Genomic DNA, 22,220 nt, shown 5'->3' with positions numbered 1-22,220 from the left:
AAATATCGGTCGGTGAACGCGCAACGCAAGCCAACTACATGCTCGTCGAGTAAATGAGACTGACGAAGAGTGTAGACACGGTTTGGAAGAAAATCGAATAAGATTTTCTCAAGTGCTATCCATTATGACTCCACAACAACGGATACAGTCGAGTTCGACTCAGTCGGAGCCTACACACAAAATAATTTGGAACGGCAACAAAACCGACTGCCAAGCGTGACATTACGACCTAATCGTTTGGCGTTCAGATATGATACAACAGTCAGTTACGCCGCGGATGTATCGGTCGACTTCGGAACAATGAGCACTGTTTCTCAACATTGCGATGCTTTGAGATTTCCACATAAACCACCAGGATTATGTTGTGCGAGCGGAAAAGTCAAATTACAATTAACACCACCACCATAGCCACTCGCATCATCGCTTTCCGGCCAATAACCTCTATTGAAGCATTTATTGCAGAATATACAAAAGTACAACAATTCCTTTCAAATAACATCGTCTAGGGCGAATATTATCGAAGAACGAGGCTTCAACCCAACTTTTAAGGTTAATTCTTTTTCGACTGCATCACACATCACATAGGCTAAACAAATACACGACACAACGTTTGACCGAAGCTCATAAATCAAGTATTTGTTTTCTATTTTACAGATTCAAGAACAAATTCACCATCGTGCAGGAGCATTGTTGACGTCACTGAATTGCGGTTACAAATTTCTTTAGATTTATTTCCTTGGAAGTTCTGATAATGAAATCAATCAGCGTTGTGCAATAAGTCGTGCCCTAAATCTAGAGATTACTGTGCAACTGCAACAACTCTTGCATCAACACAATATATTGGTCAAATTATTCAATTGACATATTCTATAATCACAAAATTTTGTATAAAGCAGATAAAAGATCAGCAGGCAAACATGAAAGACGCTTCAATGCAGTGGTTTTTGGCGATAATTTGGTGTCTCGCGACGACATTGTGATTCGACGGCGTGATGGTGATAACCTTCAGCGCTGCGAAATTTACTGTTTACAAATTACAAGGCCATGAAATTTATTTAATTTAGTTTAGTTAATACATCGTTTCTCTTTTTAATTTTTTACTCTGGCATCAAGCAGAATTTTTTTACAATACCTACCAATGCGTTTCAAATAAAATTCTATCTGAGGAACATAAAACCACTCCCAACCGAGGTTGCTTGGTTTATGGGTTTTTCGCGGCATAAAAAGTTGTGGTTTCACGACGTTTTGGTTAACACTGCAGTCGCCATCATCAGGGTAGCAGGCTCTTGATGATGTTTTTGTGTTGGTGTTAACAGCTGCAGAAACCCGCATGGCATGAAACCTTATGCAACGACCGCGAAACTTTGCTGTCCTTAAATGAACCTTAATAGGATTGGTTTTCAGTGCTGTTACTTTAATCTTGTGTTAACAATAATAAGCATTAAATGCCTTACTCTAAAACTTAAACGTGGATGTTTCGTGCTTGTTTTCTACCACGTACTTGGCCAATTTTGCGTTGATGAAACAGAAATTTTAATCTCTTTCCCTTCCTCCACCGACGAATCATAATTGTGTTCGCTGCAACAATGCTTAATTAATTCATATGAACAGTAACGTTCCATGAATATGATCTTGCGTGTTTTGAAGTCGTTACATTTAATTGCAAAACTATTCTCGACTGAAAACAAAACACTTCAGTTTGAAGTAAGGAAAGCTCATCTTTGGGAATCATACGAAAGTTGCAATCCTGCGCTCCTGGTGAAAACTAATTTTAAAATTAGCGAACTACAACCAGTCTGCCCAAAATATGGTTAGCAATATAGTGGTAGAATGTATGAAAAATAAGATCATAATTTGACATGACATCGATTTAAACGAACGTATATATTATGTAGTAGAGCCGTATCTTGCATTAATAAATAATGTATTTTATACTGACTAGGAAGGTTCCATTTTTGCATTACAGAAACACGTTAAACTAACTTATTTTCTGTATTTTTTTATTACGTACTCAATGACAATGTTTTAATACTGTTCTGTATTTCCAGTATCTCTAGGCAAAGGAAAAAATTGATGTCTTATGTTTAAACGTTTATATGTTATTGTGCTCTTTTGTTTTGGGAATGATTAATTTGAGTAGTAGTTCATATTTAAGACAAGTGAAATTTAAAATGAAGCAACAGCTACTATAAGAAAAGATGACTAATGGTGACAACTCACCTATCTTGGCTTGAGCAGCAGAGACGAACAGGAGTCCCAAGAGGAGTTGGTAAATCCCCATGTTGGCTATCGATGAGCTGAAATGAAATACAAACCACAATTCACCTAACTGAAACTTTAGATGTAGTTAAATTTAGTCTGCGTTATATAAACATCTAAGGAGTAAAGCTTAAATACAGATTTTCTCTAATTATATATTGTTACTTCACCAATTGTTTTCACGAATTAAATTATATTTAAAGCTACTTTAAACAATAAGTTTAGTTTATTAATTTTTTTAGCCTTTTCATTAAAAATATTAGTGCAAATATTTTAATTTTTCCCTAACACTTATGCATAAATAAAAAATTTTTAATGCTGCTTTATATTATTTAGTTAAATAAACTCTATACATAATATTTCTTGGTGAAAACATAATATTTTGTTGTTCAAGCAAAAACATTTATTAGTAGACAAAACTTTGGTAGGATCTATGTTGAAAAATATATTTTTGTTATGGGTACAATTTTTTTTTCATTTAAATATAAGGGTTAAAAAAATTTCTTAATAAATATAATCTGGAAAATTTCGCGTGTTCAATGAAAGATCTTCCGGGTGGACTTGACAATTCTCTATGTACCCAGGTAAATGTCACCTGGCTGCTCAGTTTAAAGATGCACATATTTTCTGGTTTGAGCGTAAGATATGATCCTTCGGTTAATCCATTCTCATTGACTTTTTTTTTTTTTTTTTTGCAATAAATCGAAAAAGTAAACCGAAGATTTAAAGTGATTGAATTTTAAAATTCGCAAAACTTAATCGGTGAATTTTTCTGATCTCAAATTATATATGATACAAATTAAATATAAAAAAATATCTTATAACACTTCCAGGGCTTTGCAGGTAAGTAGTATTTTTTTTGTCCACATCCAAACAACGTCACTGAACGAAAGGCTGCAAGGACGGTTTTATCCTGTCCCCCTCCCCCTTCAAACCCCCCAGACTCTTAACCATATGACAACGAGAATGTGCATCCCCGCGGGTAGCTACCTCGCGTCTGAGGATCGAGAGATAGCGGTGGTTATTGCGATCTACTGGGCCGGAAAATACCAAAGTGGCAGCTCGTTAATGAAACCCGTCGACTTTCGTTCTCTCCTCTCTTTATCATACATATTTCTCTCTATTTATACAACTCTATATAATACCTAGTATCCGTTGTAATTCCAAAAAAAAATATTTTTTGTATTTTTTTTTTGTAGTAGGTACACAAATACAAAGCATCTCTCTCTTATTCTCTATCTCTCTGTATATCTCTCTGTATTTATATATATTTATATATCTCTATATCTCACTATCTTACTCCTCTATATACCAATATCTAAATATCTATATATGTCACTCTATAGCAATGAAAATTTTAAAAATTAATGTTTTTACCTATCTATTTTTTTACATGTCACAGGTGTGATATATGTATACAAAAAACCACCCACGTATTGTAATGTAACTTGTGACAAATTTTAAAAGCAATTGGTGAATAACTGTGAGAGATTATCTATTTGGAACGAATGACAATTTACACACACACACATACATAGGTATATATACATATATATATATATATATATATATATATATATATATATATATATATATATAATGTTGTACTGACACGAAGGTTGTTAGGCCCATCTACGTTCAGTGAGCAAAAAATAAGTTCGTGGTGTTTAATGCGCGACAATTATGGGCATATATTTTTCAAGAAAAAAAATATTTATAGACTAGCTGAAAATTAATACACAGTAACATAGTCTGTGTTTTGTGAATGGTTGATTTTTTGTTTAGGTACATATTCACTGTTGGTTCACTATTAATATACATTCAGTTTGGAAGCAAACGCGTACTGAATGGCCTAGTCAGATAAGGCAAATGCTTCTCCAATTAAAAGGAAAAAACCGTGAGCGCAGGCATACCATATTGCAGTCTAATAAGCGTTAAGATTTTTTTGCAAAAAGCCTCCGTTTGGGTTCTGCAAATCAGACCAAAAAATAAAAATGTTGCAGTTCTGTAGTAATTATAATGACAGTTATTGCTCGTTAGCTCGAAACGGTCTATTCAAACTGAGGGCAAATCGCAGAAGCACCAAGTTTTGAATTTTAGTTCTTTGTGTTATAATTCCGCTTGATATTCGTATGGAAATCTTCGCGCTAACAGCAAAACCTACCACTGAAAAAATTAATCTGACCGTTTAAAAGCAACATACTCGAAACTATCACAAAATTAACACGAATACGTACCAACGACATCGATAGTCAAGTATTCATAGAATGATGCAATCTATCCTGTATGTCGTTGAACCCGCAAAATATTTCCGTCCCTACGTAGTACACCTGTGTAGTCATTTATCATTTCGCGAATATTTTTTTTTCGCTACAGGCTAGTGTCAACTATCCCATTCGTGATCAGCAAATTTCATAAATCTATTGGCCTATACCAAGGTCATGGGGTTTACTTCCTTGGTGATGATTCTCCCTGGCTCTTACTGGCTCAGAGTCCTCCAGGGCGTGTTTAAGACACAAGTGGGAGCTAATCAACCACTTGTGTGCTACAAGTATATCTTGCTACCGGATAAACCAACATAAATGTTAATGTCAGGTTGGTTTTATTTATTATGTGGAAACATGTTAGCTCTCGGTATAGGGAATTTAGAAGGAGAAGTTCGTGAATGCAACGGAAGTCGACTGGAACGGAAATTGGTAAACACGGTGCCGCCATCGGTGGAAGTTTCAAAAATTCTCGAAAAGATGGCGTTCCCGCGTGCTTCATCCGTATATGTTCGCTTTCGAAAACATGGGGGATATACTAGGCGTATTTGTGTGTCAAACTAATCTTTACAATACTTAGAACAACTATCTTTAATATTTTATGTTATAATTTATTTTAACAAAAATAAATAATGACAACTTAAAAAAACACCCATAACAATTTTGACAATCATTAGTTAACATTGAAATGTAGAGATGGGGCAGTGTTTGTCATTCTGTAAAGAGACAGTAATTTGTTAGCCTAAATATATTCGACGCTATGAAAAATAAAAGATTTTTGCTATGGAATTTTTAATGTTAAATCTTAAATGTTCAATCATTACAATGATGTTAAGGTTTGTTTGCAGGAAGTCTCTACAGACTGATTACAGTTGTTTAAGAGATAACAAATATACTAACATATTCTTAGTGTTGTAATATGTGTTTTAAAATGTTTCAGGTAAATTGTATCTTATGATGGGGAATATTAATTTGAAAAATAATTAAAGATAGTGCTGCGTTCGTAATGCTTTAAAACCCAACCCAATGTTTAATATCTTTTACGCCATTATTGTTCTAAAACATATTTCTTTGCTGTTAAATGATAGGTTAAATTATACTCTTGAAATTGAGATTATATTTTGTTATGATTATTTAAATATACCAAATGTATGTCAGGATAGTTTCTTCGCCATAAAGTTTACTTTGGCACACCAATACACCGAGTACATAACCCGATGTTCGCGAAAGTTAGTATATACGGGTGCACGTTGCCACACTTGCGTCCGCCATCTTGACGCTTTCGGCTTGTGGCTATGGCAGTTCTGCATGAATGCGTATTGGCTTTTCAGCCTGTTTAATTTCCGTTGCGTGATGCGCGCTCATTTCATTGCGTTTCTGGTGCACACTAAAATTTCACCCTCAACGCTCCTAAAGGAGTAACACTTCTAAAACACAGGCAATGATAATTCCTGTCTAGGGGTGAAATGTCACAGGTTCATTTTTAACGAATTTACTTACGATGCGTTCGGTACTCCAGTTGTTCGGATTAACCCTTGGAAATCAACAGTACCATATTGGCAAACAAAAAGATTTGGATAAGGGTAAAAAAAATTTTATCGTTTTTTTTTCAATGAAATTTAATTTCTTATCGTATATTTTTCACGCTCGTCACAATTTTTTTTTTTTTTTAAGAATTGACGTTAAATTTTGTGTCAATGTTTCTTATTATAGTTTTATTTGCAACATGAGAACACACGAATTTGCTCTTTAATGACGTTAGATGTTTACTCATCACTAGCGAGTTCTAAAAGATTCTCTCAAATATTTTTTTTACGTCGAATCGTTACGCACAGAGAATGAAGTTGACGGCACATCGAATGTTACATCATGTGGGTTTCGAACCACTTCGGATATACCGAATCAGCGCTCACAAAGTCTATTCGTGATGGTCGTTGGGATCGAACCCACGACCCCGGTCAATGGTAGACTTCCTCCCCTCCCCCCTCCATCAGAATTTGTGTTAAATATTTTCAAAATATCAATGAAGACAGTATATTATTTTGGGTTATGCAACGTGGGCTGTTATAGCTCTTGCAATTTTAACCTTTTGAGAAGCAATGTCGCCTACGACCACGAGGTACTGTAGGCCCGTATGTCAGTGTATTAGTGTCAATATAAATGTAAGTTTTTTTTTAATTTTTATTTCGTAAACCTACCAAATCCCTCGGGCAGTTAAAGGAACTCGAAAATCTTCCCTGAAATGTGTGGCAAAGGGGAAAAATTTTTTTAAATAAATCAAACCAACACTGTTGGAACGAATCACAACGGCGAGTGACGGAAAAAAAATAAAAATAACCGTACCTTGAAGCTTTAACCTTGAAAATAGAGGTCACGTTATCGCAAATTTTGTCCCTGAGCCAAACATTTCATAAATCTCTCCCCCCCCCCCCCCCCCCCCCCCCCCCCCGCCGGCCTAAACATAATCCTTTTCCTAGCTCCGCTTTCCAGTAAATAATAAAAAAAAAACTATAGGGAACTAAGACGTGGGGAAAGAAAGAGTATCGTGCCTAGCAAGGTGGTGGAATAGCGACAGGACACGCAAGAGACAGTGGGAGAGGGGTTTTTTTTACGAGAGAGAGATAAAGATAGAGAGAGAAAGAGAGAACTGTGAAGTGGCTGGAAATTTCTCCGCGGGTTCGAAGCAGGATATTGTAGGGAAGGAGGGAGGGGGTGTAAGTGGTGGTTCGCAGAGAAATAAATCTGCCGCGACCGACACACACACACGAGGAATTCATGGCCACTGCCGAAGCAGTCGCCTGCCATCTGAGGTCCCGCACTGTCGAATGCACCAGTTGCGGGTAATGTTTCCCTCTCCTTGGCACCGCGATTTTCTTTCCTGACCTACTAACTAAAACTAACTGAAATGGATTGGGAATGGTCTGGGTTCAGGAAGATTTATACATATACATATTTTTTTTAGTATATTTACCAGAGATATCCATATAAAATTACAGACATTTGTAAATTTGAACATTTACATTACAACACCTGTATCACTACAAAATAGTGTGTTCGCATGGTTAAAGTTATTTGTAAGCTGTTCCCTGAATAGCGTTCAAGTATTAACTGCGCACATAACAAGCATAATAAAACAAATTAAAGTCCAATGATGAGATGTTCTAATATCTTTCTCATGGTTAAGAAAAATTGATACTAGTATAAAACATCAGTTAAATAATAAAATTATGCGCTTAGTTTTCGTAAGAGCTACTCAGTGTTATATCGAAAATCGTATTTCTTATAATTATGCAAAATTAACCATAGCCATGTGTTGAACAAATTTACAATATCTGTCTTGAAGTATTACAAGCTATATCTTGGCAACTGGTTTCCATAGGAACCTTTCGTTGAAGTACGGAAATTATTTTTTGTGCGAGGTTTCAACCTTGCAGGAAGGGAAGAAATCTTGAAATACTTTAACCAGGGGTTGACGAGCTATAGAAGCTATTGAATCGGCGTTGAAGCTTCACCTTCATAGCTGTACCTACACTGGTGACCCGTTGCACGATTGAATTTTAACATAGTTCGCTCATACACCTATTTAGAAGTATTTCGCGAAAGAACTCTTGTAAGGTTTTCGGAATGACAAGTGAATTTTAAAAAATTGTTTAAAATTTATTAACTTGTAGACTACTAAAAATAACCTGGGTTGTGCTCGTTATAGAATGACACGTAAGCGTAGATGGATCACGCAAACGTAGACGGAGTAACTACAACGACACGCATGCGGACACGGAACCATAGGTATTAACTCGACAATGCCCAACTCTTCCGTTTACGTTACTCCGTGAGACCAATCGAAGCCTAGTATTTGACAACAGTGATAGCCATGTTTTTTTTACCTTTTTAAAATGCGTTAACAATTGTTTAATCACAGGCATGTCTAGTGTCCTGGCATTACTTCGTAGTTTCTGTTTGATTTGATTTTTGAATCCTGACAGTGGTATGTTTTTTTTTACAGCGGTGATTTTACGCTTTTTACAACTGAGGAAAAAAATTCATGGTTGTGATTTATTACGTTTCTGTGCTTTGAGGAGGCAGCAGATGTGATAGTGAGATGTTCCGAGATATCTGTCTCCTTTAACGTGGTCCGTCTCCGTTTCCGTGACATTGTAGATCGAGTCTTAACTGACACGATATTGTATGTAACTTACAAACTTGTAGCTGATATTGTTTACTACTAAAACTCTACTTAGCTCATTTCTTAGTTAGGTTACATTTACAATTTTAAAATGAACTCTCCTGGATAGATGTTGCTGTCTTCTTCCATAACTTAATTAATATGTTTAGCATAATAGTATTATAATAAAGAAAATAAATACTGTTACCAGTAATTCATTCAACGATATGCTGCCAAATCTTGTTGGTTGAATTTTTCGATATGTTGCCAATTCTTGTTTGTTATAATTTGGTTTTTACAAATGTACCTACCAACAAGACTTACATACATAAAAAACTTAGCTTTGTTGGAGTAAATTAAAGTAAATCCATGTCAAATGCTTGTTAGTAATAACTTGTAACTACAAGATATTTATTTTTGTTTAATTTGTTTATAACAAGCGATTTACCTTTGAGAAAAGAGCCTCTGATATTTTTCGAAAATAACTATTCGTGTCGAGATAAATCTCAAAATTCTGCAGCATGTTTTACTATTATGGTTGTTAGAACAATGATCTGATACTGGTATAATTTTTGGGGCTATCTCTCCCCTTCTAGGATATATAGGATATCTAGGATATCTTCTACAATCCTCTAGTTACAGATTTTTGAGACGTCTCCTCTGGGCAGTTTGTTTTTGATGTTTCAGTTGTTCATAGTCTCTCATTGGCCTACAGTAATCCAGGCAATCTATGAACTAACACCAGAATCACTACAGAGGCAGAAAATTTTTTCTTTCTGCCTATTGAGTAATGTATTCGCCAATTTTCAGTTTTCTAAGGCCAGTATTCCAAGACACAAAAATAAGGGTTTAGGTGTTGAATATGCATGATAGGACATGGCCAGTCCTTATGTTTAGGGAACGGATTTAGATATCCTTTCCGTGACCTTTCTGTTGTCCAAATTCCGCGCATGCGCAGAGCTCTCTTTTTTGCTGATTTCGTCCAGATCCTAGAATACATTTTTTACACTTTAATGGTCATAACAAGAAATAACCTCATTTTAAAATGTACTTGGGGAAATTTATAAAGGCGGTTCTTTGCGATGGTACTGCTATCTCTAGTATTTTTGCCGTCATTATTATTTTATCGATAGTTACGAAACGCCCGCTGGAATGCGTTGGAACCAGTTTCTAGCGTTTATTAGAAAAATAAAAAAATTATTTTTTCACTTACTGGGATTCGGTTTGGACACGTTCTGGAATACGGCCCCCAAGTTAGGTTGCGGTTGTGTCCCGACCAGACAGTGCTTATTCACTACCTAGTCGAACATCTTGGAATACCACCTTATCAATATTAAACATGACTAATAGAAAGAGAAACACAAAATTTGCAAAATTGGGTACTGTTTAGATAATCATGCTTCAAAAAGATGTGCGCAAAACAAGTCCATGCCAGATATCAGTTGTTTGCTGTAATATGTTATGTTTTTTTTTAGGATCTCATATGGTTTAGTCAGAAGTTTTCTTTTATATTTTTTTTTAATATGTTTGTCATTGGTTTCTAATCCTTCGAGGTGTGCCAGATATTTCGGCGTACGTACATTGATGACGCCAGCGCGGCGCCTAACCGCGCGCTGGATGCAACATGTTCAACACAAGTTGTCGCGCGCTGGATGCAACATGTTCAACACAAGTTGTCGCGCGCTGCGCGGAAAGCGTCGGAGCCGCTCGGAAATGCTCGGCGAACCTCGTTGGGCGGGCTTTGTTCCGGACATCGGCCGTGCGGCGTGTTCCGGTCATGTAGTCCCAGAAAAATCTCTGATGTTTTTTACCTCGAGTTCCAGAGTATATAAGGTCCCCTATCTTGCCCTGGGGGAGAGACAGCTCCGAGACGACAACCGAGGCGGGGAGCTGCTGCCCGCGACTGCTACACCGTCAGAAATCTCGCCTGCCTGCCGTCACGCTGCCCGAGCAACTTCGGACCATTTGGTAAGACACTTCTACGCAAAACTGTTTGCCCAGCTAAGAGCAACAGCGTTAATACAGCGATACCAGTTGGATTAATATTTATAAATTCAGAAGAGGGTAGCGTTGACGGAAGCATGGTTTGGAGATGGCGTTTGAGCTTAAAACCACCCAGAAGATACATTTTCTTTGATTCGACAAATAACAGTAACTCCCGGATCAACAGTAACTATAACGTAACTGGAAGTGCAGTATTTGTGAGAAATGCTTGGTTCGCTTGTGCTGGCAACGTGAGATTTAAAGATATGTATTTGTATTTACCAAACCACCACCTGCACTATGAACATCAGTAGCCACACCACGGCACTATACAAGTTAGTGTCAGAACTACGTGTTTTTCAGTTATAAATAAACTAACCCGTAAATGGAAATACAGGAAGAATTCTGAACATTGAGGACCGCAAACGTTGATCAACTTAGCAGTCACTCCCTCGCTTGGTCTAGTAATTTTTAATAATTATTTTCCTAATAATTAATATCATACTTAAGAGGAATAACGTAAATGATAAGAGTTTTAGATTGGTGTGTGTGAAAATCATAAAACTTGTTTAATATTATTTTTTCAAGGAACTGTAGATATCCTTATTCTTGTAATATATTTTTTTAACACGCATAAATGTTCTGCCTTCAGCATTCAAGTATGGTTTTTCTTGCTTCATTTTATTTGACAGTGTAACCCACGCATTGCCGCGGGCGTTATGTACTAGTTGAGTAGCCCCAAACGCAGTGTTTTGTTAAGGCGCTTTCACTTAAGTAAGGGCTGTCCTAATCATTTTTGTATTTTCTGTTCACAGAGACTTTGCAGCTGTGTAACAAGTGAAAGCTCTGAAAATAAATGTGATTTGTTGATATCTTGAAGTTATTATTTGTTTGTGAAGAAGGGTATGTGTATTTGAAGAATAAAAAAGTTGATTTCTAACACTTAGCACACCTCTGTCTACCATCTTACCCCTTGTTCCTCTTGCGTTTGACACGAGAGGTTACACATTAGCTGCGAGAGATCGACACTTTTTTCTGTTGAATGATGTCCTTCACGCCTAACTCATAGGTACTAGTAACCAAGAAAAATTCGCGGTTTTCAATGCGCTGTAGGATAGGCTCTTCCTTTGTGTGTGCTTTCCAGCAGATATAATCATCTCGCTGCCTGCTGAATTTGAGAACGTCTCGTGTGTGTTGGTCGTGATTCGGCCCTTCTTTAGTGGAAGGTTTCCTACTGGCGCAGAAAAACTTTTTTTTTTCAAAATATAATAATACACGAATTTTTGTAAACAAGTTATAAAAATATTTTTTCTTGTAACATCACAAGTAGCACATAAGGAAAAACATCTGTTTTATATATTTCCAAGAAAACAATAATAAAACATATATATAACTCCTTATACTATTAAAAAAAAAAAAAAATTGGTAACCAGTAGTTCTGTGAACATATGTGTAAATACGCTTCATTTATCTTAAAAACAAGCCTAATTATATTTCAATCACGTTTGTTGCAAACCAGCAAATTGGTGTGACGTATGCGATCGTAACTTCATATGGCTTTACGTTCTAACCCTCCAGTTTTGACGAGCGAGCATATATGATTTTTTTTAACATTTTTATCTAATTTTTTAGGTAAATAATTACATATTTTTAATATGGCCGCCAATATGGCCGATAATATGTTGGATGCTACCACATTCTGGCGGGTAAAATTTAAACCAATTATGTCGCGCAGCGAACTCTAGAAGACGAAAACCAACTAGCGTATCCAATATGACCGCCATGACGTCATACTGGTCGGTGTTATATATATTCATTGATAGTAGGGTATGTGTGTGGTGGGGAGAGAGTTATTGACTGCGCGCTTAAATCGTCGCGACCATTTCATAAATCCCTGTCGGGCCTTTAGTGCACCCAGGGTGCGCGAGTGCGGTTTCCTCAGGGAAGGGGGTTGAAAGAGGGAGGGAGGGAGAGTTCGTCGTTTTCCAGCTCGGCGATTAATTGCCGCTTCGTCTCTTTCCGGAGCGCGGGCCCCTCGCTCGTCCGCGCATGCGCACTTGCGCGCTGACGGAGCGCGCGCCATCCCCTTACCGCGTGGGCACTCCCTGGTCGACACACGCACTCAGAAACAACATTTCTGTACTCTTATAAAACATTCCTTTAAGGGACCAGTAGTTGCCAAGAAATAGAGTACCTACTTCGTGAAAGTTTTAGCAACATAAGGCTATAGTTATTTTTTGCGTGTGTGAAACGCGTTTTTCGAGGTAATGCTGAGTATTTCTTGCGAAAAAAATTGTGCATTTCTTTATCTTTTAATTGATGTTTCATTCATGCAATTTTTTTTTAACCACGGGAAAGATAATAAAACAAAATTAAGCCCAGTTATTGAAAATGCGATTATCTTTTTAATGGTTTTAAAGATTGAAATATATTATTATGTGTCAATTTTTGCAAGAAAAACTAGTATCATCTCGCAAAAGATTTATTACATATGTGAAAAATAACCGTAGTCATGCTGTGCACAAAGTTAAGACCTCTTTATTTTAATATTACAAACTATTTATTGGCAACTGGTTGACAAAAGAATCTTTTGTAAACGTGTAGAAAATTTTTGTTCTGTGCAGTGGCCACAAGAATGTATTTTTTTTTAAATTTATTTATTTCATATCCTTTAACTCCATTTCTGGGGTATGATACATGTCAAGTACATATAAAAAATATATATATATATAAAGTTTCACAAAAAAAAACACAAAATATACAATTTCACAAAAAACAAAAACATAAAAAAATCAATTACATTTTACTTTTAAGTTATTAATTACATCATATGAAACTACTAAAAGTATAATTAAAAATGAAACAGAACATATAACACATAATTAGTATGTAATAAAGATAGTAATAGCATAATTTACAAGTGGGTTTGAAATCACCCTATATAATCTTTATTATTATTTTTTTTATAAAGTCTTCAACATCTTTGAAGGAATATAAAAAAAAAGTTTTTCTGCTATTTTTTTTAACTATATTGCAATTTTTTTATAATTGATATTTTTAACATGTTGAGATAGACTATTATACTAGCAGATGCCCACATAATTGCAGTTTTCGGCATATTGGCTGGTGGAGTGAGATTGTATTCTGAGGTCGAGTGTAGTTCTTGTTTTCCCAGGGGAAGGAAGAGTCGTCGATATTGTTGCTGAGGTTGTCCTCACCTCGCCGACGACAGCGTTCCCTGCCAGCGGAAAGCGAGGACACGGACAGAACCTTGGGAAGAGTCGCCACTTCCAAACATGCTGATTCAAGTCGATGATTGGTGCAGTGCGCTTGACACGCCCTTGAGGAGTTGTTACCCAGTAAAGTGTGGCCGCCTAAGAATGTTGCGTTGTTATCGACCATTGATAGAGACCTGTAAAATTCGCGGATACATTTCGCGATAGGATAGAGTCCAAATACTGTTGACATTATTTTGCTTCAGTGATTGGGCCACAGTTTATCTGAAGGACTCTGGGCCAATGAAAAATCTTTATCAGACGAATTAGTGAATCACGATCATTCCAGTTAACAGGTGTTACGAGTCGGTAACCGATCAGCAGATGTAATTTGCACGAGTGCATAGAGGATCATGGAGTTTACCCTTTAGGGATTTGAAATCGCGACTTTTTCCGGGCTCTAACCATTGATGACTCAAAAAGGCTTGATTATGCATAATATGAGTCTGATTTCATCCTACAAAATTCAGCTACAGGTTCATCACGGCAAAATAAGTCGAAAACATGTAATACGGCGTACAGTCTAAAGTGCTTCCCAAAGCCGGTAAACGAACCTGCAGCTGAATTTCGTTGGTCCAATTCGCACTCACTTTGTATAGGCAGGTTGAGTCTAGCCTGGAGTGGAATTTGTCGGAAAAATAATCGTGCCTCTGGCAGTTCTGCTCAGAGTTCACAGTTTCAGTAACATTGTGTTAGACACAATGATTTTTTTTAAAACTATTTTCACGAGGCGTTGCGTTCATTATTTTTCAATCTGAAATTAAATACACCGGGTAGTATTTTATTTTATAAACAATTTTGCCCCCTCCCCCCCCCCCCCTATTCCGTTTGTCCTTCCAGGACCAACGCTTTTAGAACGAAAGCCTTTTGTTCGTGGGTAATAACACAGCCGCTGAGCGTTGCGCTAAACTCGAGCCCAATCCCCACTATGCCTATTCCCGTTCACGCGATTAACGTAATTGTAAAAATAATAATAATTCCCACGGAATCGGCTGTGTAAATGTGAAGTACCACGCTAATGCTATGGTCTTCCTTTTGTCGAAGGGATAATTTGCCGCAAACGTTGGCTGAATTGGCCTTCAGCAAAAAAAAAAAAAAAAGTTTGGCAGGGCGAGAGTAAGCGATGTTGACACAGCTGAGCTGTTTCCGGGGCTGCAAAATCCTGATGCACGCATAGGCTTAGAGAGCAATAACACACATACATATATGTTTATACATTCATCATTCCTATTCATATTTCATTGAAATTCAAACGGATATAAATTATATGCCCAGGAAATTTCAGATTTCCGTATTTAACGTGTATTTTTTTTACCAGCTTTGCAGTTCCTCTCACTCACTCTTTCCAGCGTGAATGTCCTGTAGTTTCCGGTCCACCATATTCCGGACTGGAACATTTCCCAGCGGTGAACTACATAAAACAGAGCCACGTGCTGTTCGCCCCCGATTGCATTATCGGCGTTGGGGGCGAAAAAAATCAACTGCTCACAAACGCCCGTACGGTTCATTATTTTTTTTAACACGCCTCCCTCTCGTTCCCAAACGACGAGCCATTCAAAATGTTAATGCGCGAGTGACAATTGATCATTTGCATGGAAATTTTCCCACTGGAAAAGAGCGCAAATTATTTCTGTCGATTGGTTTTTCCAAGCGGAACGAGCGGAGAATATGATTGAAATAAAATTACATCTTTTTTACACTTGAAACGTAAAAAAAAATTACGAATCAAAATTGTTTTCACTTATGTGAAAGGTAAAAAATGAAAAAAAATTATAGCTCATTACATTTTTTAATTGTATGTTTTTTAATACTATGTTGTGACTACAATCATTTGTGGCCAATATAATATTTTAATTAGGTCTAATGCTTTTTTTTAGACTTGAAGTTTAAAGAACACGATAAATACTCGAACCACTTAAACAACAAATATTAAATTGGAAACAATGTCATAACACTTATTTCGGTTTTATATACTAAATGTATCTAAATGAAATTACTTCAAAACAGACTATGGATTTATTTAGTCGTATTATTTTTAAAATTAGGTTGTTGAATTTGTGGGGACAGGAAATAAAATTCCTGCAAAGTAGAATCGATTCACAAGCAGCCCAATTAGCAAGTTTCACACCAGCCAATGACTAATGAGCGAATATTGCAGAATTGTAGAGTCTATTGTTGAGTCTATTCTTAAATGGCTGATGCCGTGAATTCTTCCATTACGTACTGTTTGGAAAGAATAATTTAATTTTCTCTTTTTCTTGCATACCTACTAGCTACCAAATTTTTAGCTTGCGAGTCGATTTAAGTATAGGAAAAAAAAATCAAGATAACAAAAGAAAATTATCTTAAACATGTAACTGAAATAATAAATATTAGTTAAAAAATAGAGTGTTTATAACCATGCTAATATCTTGAGAAAAGTCCTGATTAATTTTATGTAACTAACAGTGCTTCTCACAGTGTTACAGAAAAAAAGGACTTTGGCTGCCACAAATATTTTATTTAAATGAAAACAATTAAAAACTTGTTTCGATCTACATTGAGAAAAAGAAAATAATTTTGACAAGAAATAATAATGCAATCTCCACTAATTATCTTAATAGGGACAACAAATATTTGGCACAATTAAATTTAAATTATTTTGTGGAAGTTTCAAAACTTTTTTTAGTGAAATACCAAACAGGAAGTACAAAAAAAAACAGAGAATTGAGAAAAAAATTGATTGTTAATTTCTTTATGTTCATCATGGGGGATAAAAATTAATTTATAAAATAAATTCATACATTTTATTAGAGTTTCGTCCTTTCGCGCAATTATAAGTTTAGGCTTAGAGCCACGATTCTTCTCATATTCTTTCGGTAGCAAAGTAGACAGTATAATTGAAGCACTTATAAATCTTTTCATAATGCTAAATGAACTACAGTGCTCTTGACACGTCTTTAACGTTCATGTACCAGTTATAAACAAGAAGAAGTGTTTACCCAATCACGTATAAGCCGTCAAAAGATGTGACCTTGTAATCAAAACAATGAGCACTTTAAAAAAATGCCTGATAATGCTGTGGCATGTTGAGTGTAGGCCGGAGTGAAATAAACCTGGAATGCATTTCACGGTATTATTTCTCTCCAGGCTAGAATCAACTTGCTTATAGCCTTTTTTTTTCGAGTTTTCGTTGGTCCATCATAAGGTCAGGTCTTTTAAGCCGTATTGCTCAGTCTTTGGATTAGGCAAATTAACGTATTTCTCAATTTGATTAATTTGCTAAGTTTTAGCTAAGATTTTACTTTCCTATCTCTGCAAGTGGCTCTTGGTGTCCAGCTGTGGGTTGTGCAAAGCTTCAGTGGAAACCAAGTGATTTGAAAACTGCCCGAGATATCTGAGTAGTGTCTGTTCAAGAAAAAAAAAACATTTTAGGATGTGTCCTGGAGAGGATTGGTAGTTCTATTTCTGTATTTTTAAAATGCTGAAAACACCTCTATCTTCATATCTCCACCTCCACGTAGGTGTCAAATCTCATGGCTGGCCTATGCGCGACGAGAAGACTGCGCGCCAGTCCAGAGCCCTGTACCGTGATAGAAGAACTACCGAGCTTCTCACTCATCTTCACGTATTACTAACACAAACACACCTCTGACTCGGCGGGCGTCTTGTATGTATGTGCAATGATAAACACGGGTTTCCGACTTCGCTTGCAATCCGCACCATGCACCCTTAAATCAGACGACATTCGATCGGCTCGGTCACCAAAGAGGTCCAGTGTGCGTTTACGCCCATAGGCGTGAAAACGCTTCCTGGTAATCGTGCCCTTTTTTGGTAAAAGGGGGGGGGGGGGGGGAACATGACCTGAAAAAAAAACACACACACCGCGCTAACGATGAATCACGTCGCACATGACGAATGTGTGGCAGTCGAGGACATTTTCATGTAAAGCGAGTCTTGCGCACAGCAATTACTTTAATTTATCGCGGTCCCGTTTTACTAATGGCCTCCGCTTGTGTCCAGTACGTCATCAGTAACGACTGCTTATTTGACCACACTTCACAACCCCACGCCGTTGCTAGTAAGTAAAAACGTCAATATTTCTGATGTCAGACTTGTCTGAACTTTATAATGTTAACCAACACAATTGCCCTTTTTTTTTGTTATGTTTCTGTATCCGAAGAAAAAAAAATACTGTAGTGCTAACTATAAATTTCTGCCTGTTCAAACGACAGAGGCTTTCAGCTTGTAAAAAAGAGACGTAAAAATGTTAATGTTTCCGTTTCACCAACCACTCAAATTCCTGTTAAAAAATTTTGAAAAATGGGTGTGAGGACGAGGTAGAGAAGTAATTATTTTTATGTTTAGTATATTGTAAAGAGCGTTAAATATAATATAACTACAAGTATAAAACTGTTGAATTTTAAACATGAGAGTTTTGATTGTTGAATAATTTAGTCTTTTTGTTTTTGTTTCTCTAAATGGAAAAAAAAATAGCGAAAGGTATGTGATTAAATTTTAAGTTTACTAAAAGAAATATCCTTTATAATCAATAAAAAATAATAATAAATTGCATATTATGACCATGAATTTAACGGTTACAAGTTACAGGTACCAGATCAATGCTGCTGCTCTTGGCAGCTCATTATCTATACTCCTCTACCAATGAAGGCCACCCATGTGAACCAATCTTCAGAGCTGTCTTTAACCAATCACAAATATAAGCGCCAAAACCCCAGGTTGTTGAAAATGTCTGCGACAAGGCATACGGTAAGACTTGAAAATCAACTGCGACAAGGCATACGGTAAGACTTGAAAATCAACTGCCACAAGGCCAAAACCCAGAAGCCAAGAAACGTGGAGAAAAAAAGTTGACCAATAACGACAGTAGATTATACTTTAAAATTTCCTAGGACAAACTTAACTGCATCAGAACATGCAAACTTATCTACCTGCAAAATAAGCCAAATACTTTAATTACTTACAATGTATAGGAGTGACAATGGTTCTTTAAATTTTATGAGGCAACTTATTAAATGTTTCTTAGTTTTTATTCTAAAACATATTAACAATATATTTTACGCACGATAAACCACGGATGCATCCTAAAAAAACATTAAAAAAATTAATAACGTTTAGAGTCCTCTGATTCTCTGAAATACGCCGAACATTACTTCACAACTATATCCAGCAATTAGCACATACTAATACCAATAAAAACATAGTTGTTTTAAGTAAAAAAAAACCAATAATTACTAGAGTTGTCAGAAACATTTTCCTCGATAAACCGCTCGAAACCGTAAAAATTTGCCGATTATTATAGTAATATGGTAGAATCCAAATACAATTACCTTCGCAGTGCAACTGCCAATGGTTACAGTGTATCTGGAGGACTCTGAGCCAATGAAAAACCTCAGAAGAAGAAGTTTCGTATAACCGGTATTTCGTTAGTACGTATCACAACATTCGCAAGAGTACGTATAGGGTTAAACCTGTGAATATGTTTAGTCCCTGTAAATCACCAACTCCATAGAATATAGTCTTTGAAAAAAATACAGCTTTTATTACTTCTAAGTGAAGACACGATTATTTTGTAGTTTCATTTAAACCAAGGCTAAACTCGTCCTAAATATATACATACGATTAGTTCATGGTTTGTACCCTCTTGTACAGCAAAATTCAGAAGATTTTAAGGATTACTTTTCTTCGTCGCCTTTACTAATCTCACAAAATACCTTAATAGATTGTTAAATAGTCAGTGCCCATTTTGTCCAGAATTACATTTGGTACACATCTTCCCCAAGCATAGTGTTTATCTGAAATTTATATCCCTAATATTTTATTTGATAACTAATTACGTTTACTTTTATAAGTTAAAAGTAAGACAGTTAACACAACTTTTAAGTTTAAAGATGAGGTGGTAGTTATTAAAAAGGAATTTAAAAAGTTTCATAATACATGAAATATTATCACGTGATCCGAAATTTGCCAGTTATGCTGCGCATGAGCACAGCGTTGTTTGCCGCCAAGTTGGAAATAAAAGAACATTGAAGTACCACCCTTTATCAAATTACTTGCACGCTTTCAGTCTTTAGTTAGCAGCTTTAAAGGAATATTAGTAATATTAAGAGACTTTTAGGGGTCCAAGTTAAGGACCTTTGATGGATATTATGGAGGCGTCTGAACCCTGCATCACGCTATTTTAGAATGCCCATTGATCGATAAAAATAATCACTTCCTTTGGCGACTTACACGAGATTGGGTAACCACTTCTTTTCCTTGTTTATAACTGGCGCTGAGTCGTCAAAAGCGTGACAAGAGAAATGCAAGCCAATCATCCACGTGAAGCAGATAGATATGTGCTTCAAGTCTACTCGGGGAATCGTCGTGGCTCTACCTATAGTCTATGATGGACTCTACGGCCTCGACATAATAAGACAAATGACAATTTTTGACATGACAACATCTAATAAATCGATGAACGCCAGCTGAACGCACAAAAATGTGTCCCGTTACGCCTATTGTTCCGTTACGCTGTGTACCGTTACGCCCATTGTTTCGTTACTCTGTGTCTAGTTACGCTCATTGTACGCTTGCGCCGCATCTATCTCTCTTCCACTCGATTGGCCTATGCGTCCGAGGAGAAGAAAGACAGCGGCAGCACACAACTTACATCTACACGTGAACTGTTTCGTCGACTGTTTATAAAGTGAAGTGAAAAGTTAATGTGGTTTTCATTGCTTATTACAACAACAATTTCAGCAATAAAGTTTAATTATCTTGCATTTTAAAAATCTGATTACTAGCATAATTTCAAGTATTTATTCTTTTATTATAAAAATAAAAATAATTTAATTTGATTCATAAAAGTATGCAGTCAATTCATCCATGTTTTGTTATGACGTCACGTTAAACTATCGTCCGTAAACCGACTTTACAGACAACCAATTTTTTTGCTGCTACTTACAATATCTCTTAAGGGTGTGTGTGTATATATATTTGTCCTATTCTAGGTAATTAATTTATATTTAAGTTACACGAGGTTAAACATGCATCTTTTTGAGTGGCTGAATTTTCACAAAATGTTTTATATATATACCGCATACTTTTTGCATAATTACCTGGCAAAGTTGCATTTTTATGTTTGTTTTTTTCAGATTGGGTAAGGAGAATGAAATTGAGTATAAAACTGGAAATGTTTGGGTTTAAAATCAGTTACCAAGCATCAGCCACCAGTTTTGCCTTGGAATCTTAAGTTCTTTTTAACATTTGATTCTCCTTATGCACACTGCATAAGAATGTCCAAAAATCAAATTTTCCAGATAAGTATGCAAAAAATATGCACTATATATATCATTCTGTCGAAGATTTGGCCATTAGAAAATTCCACAAGTTTGAAATCGTTACAGTTTAAAATAAAATAATGATATGAAACAGTACATACACACTTAAATCGGGTTTCATATAGGTGGTTTTGTTAAGCTATAAAATATATCAATACCAACATTACAAAAAAATATAATTATTCAATTACATGCAATTCAACAGGAAGGTTAAAATATTAATTCTGTCACTGGACAATAAAATAACAAATTATTTGCGTGGAAGGTCTAAAGAACAAACTAGTAGGGGAGGACGGGGCAAGTTGGCGATGTTAAGAGTTCACCATTTTTTATAATTTTAATTTTGGAAATACGATTTCCTTCTTTACAGACACTATTAGAATAGTCTTTTGTCGTGGTGTAACTACATGAAAAAAATCTATATTTCTATATTATCTCAAAAATTCTGCCCTTTTAAAAATATAATGCAAATGTGCCATCTTGCCCCGTTACCGGGGCAAGATGACTTTGACTACGGGGTAAGATGACATTTTTGACACAAGTTTAAACATATTTATTCTTAGAATGCAAACTACTGTAAACTAACTAATTAAACATTGTTACATGCGTTTTTACATATAAGGCATGTTATTAAAGGCTTGGTTTGTTGAAAATTACAATTAATAGTTAACTTACATAACTAATTCAGAGTTGGTGTTTTATAAACAATAATCGCACACAAATTTTCCTCCTTCAAAGTTCGAGCAGTCCTCGTGCCACCATGTGTGGCATTTGCAACACTCGATCCAGTCTTCTGATGGAGGATTGACATAAATCTCATCACACACTGGACACTGCACTTCGGATATTTGAGCTGAAGTCATGCCTGTCGAAAGTTGGAGCTTCTTGGATTTTTCTCGAGAATCGAGCTTCAGTTTCTTAGTAACAGTTCCTTTTTTGGCTTCTCTAGACTCTT

At 36.1% G+C, this 22,220-nt stretch overlaps 1 protein-coding gene across 1 annotated transcript in view; it reads right to left on the bottom strand.

The window, feature by feature from the left end:
- The window catches only part of LOC134528148 (acid sphingomyelinase-like phosphodiesterase 3b), a 270,302-nt gene that overhangs the window by 185,295 nt on the left and 62,787 nt on the right, over positions 1-22,220 (bottom strand). Inside the window, exon 2 of the mRNA XM_063361477.1 lies at positions 2,221-2,297. Coding sequence (XP_063217547.1) covers positions 2,221-2,281 — 61 coding nt within the window. The 5' untranslated portion in view covers positions 2,282-2,297. The remainder of the gene's footprint in view (positions 1-2,220; positions 2,298-22,220) is intronic.

Source organism: Bacillus rossius, chromosome 1, assembly GCF_032445375.1.
Source record: "Bacillus rossius redtenbacheri isolate Brsri chromosome 1, Brsri_v3, whole genome shotgun sequence".
NCBI classification, from domain to species: Eukaryota; Metazoa; Arthropoda; class Insecta; order Phasmatodea; family Bacillidae; genus Bacillus; species Bacillus rossius.
Note: the sequence above shows the minus strand (reverse complement) of the source record. Positions and strands in the feature narration are given on the sequence as shown.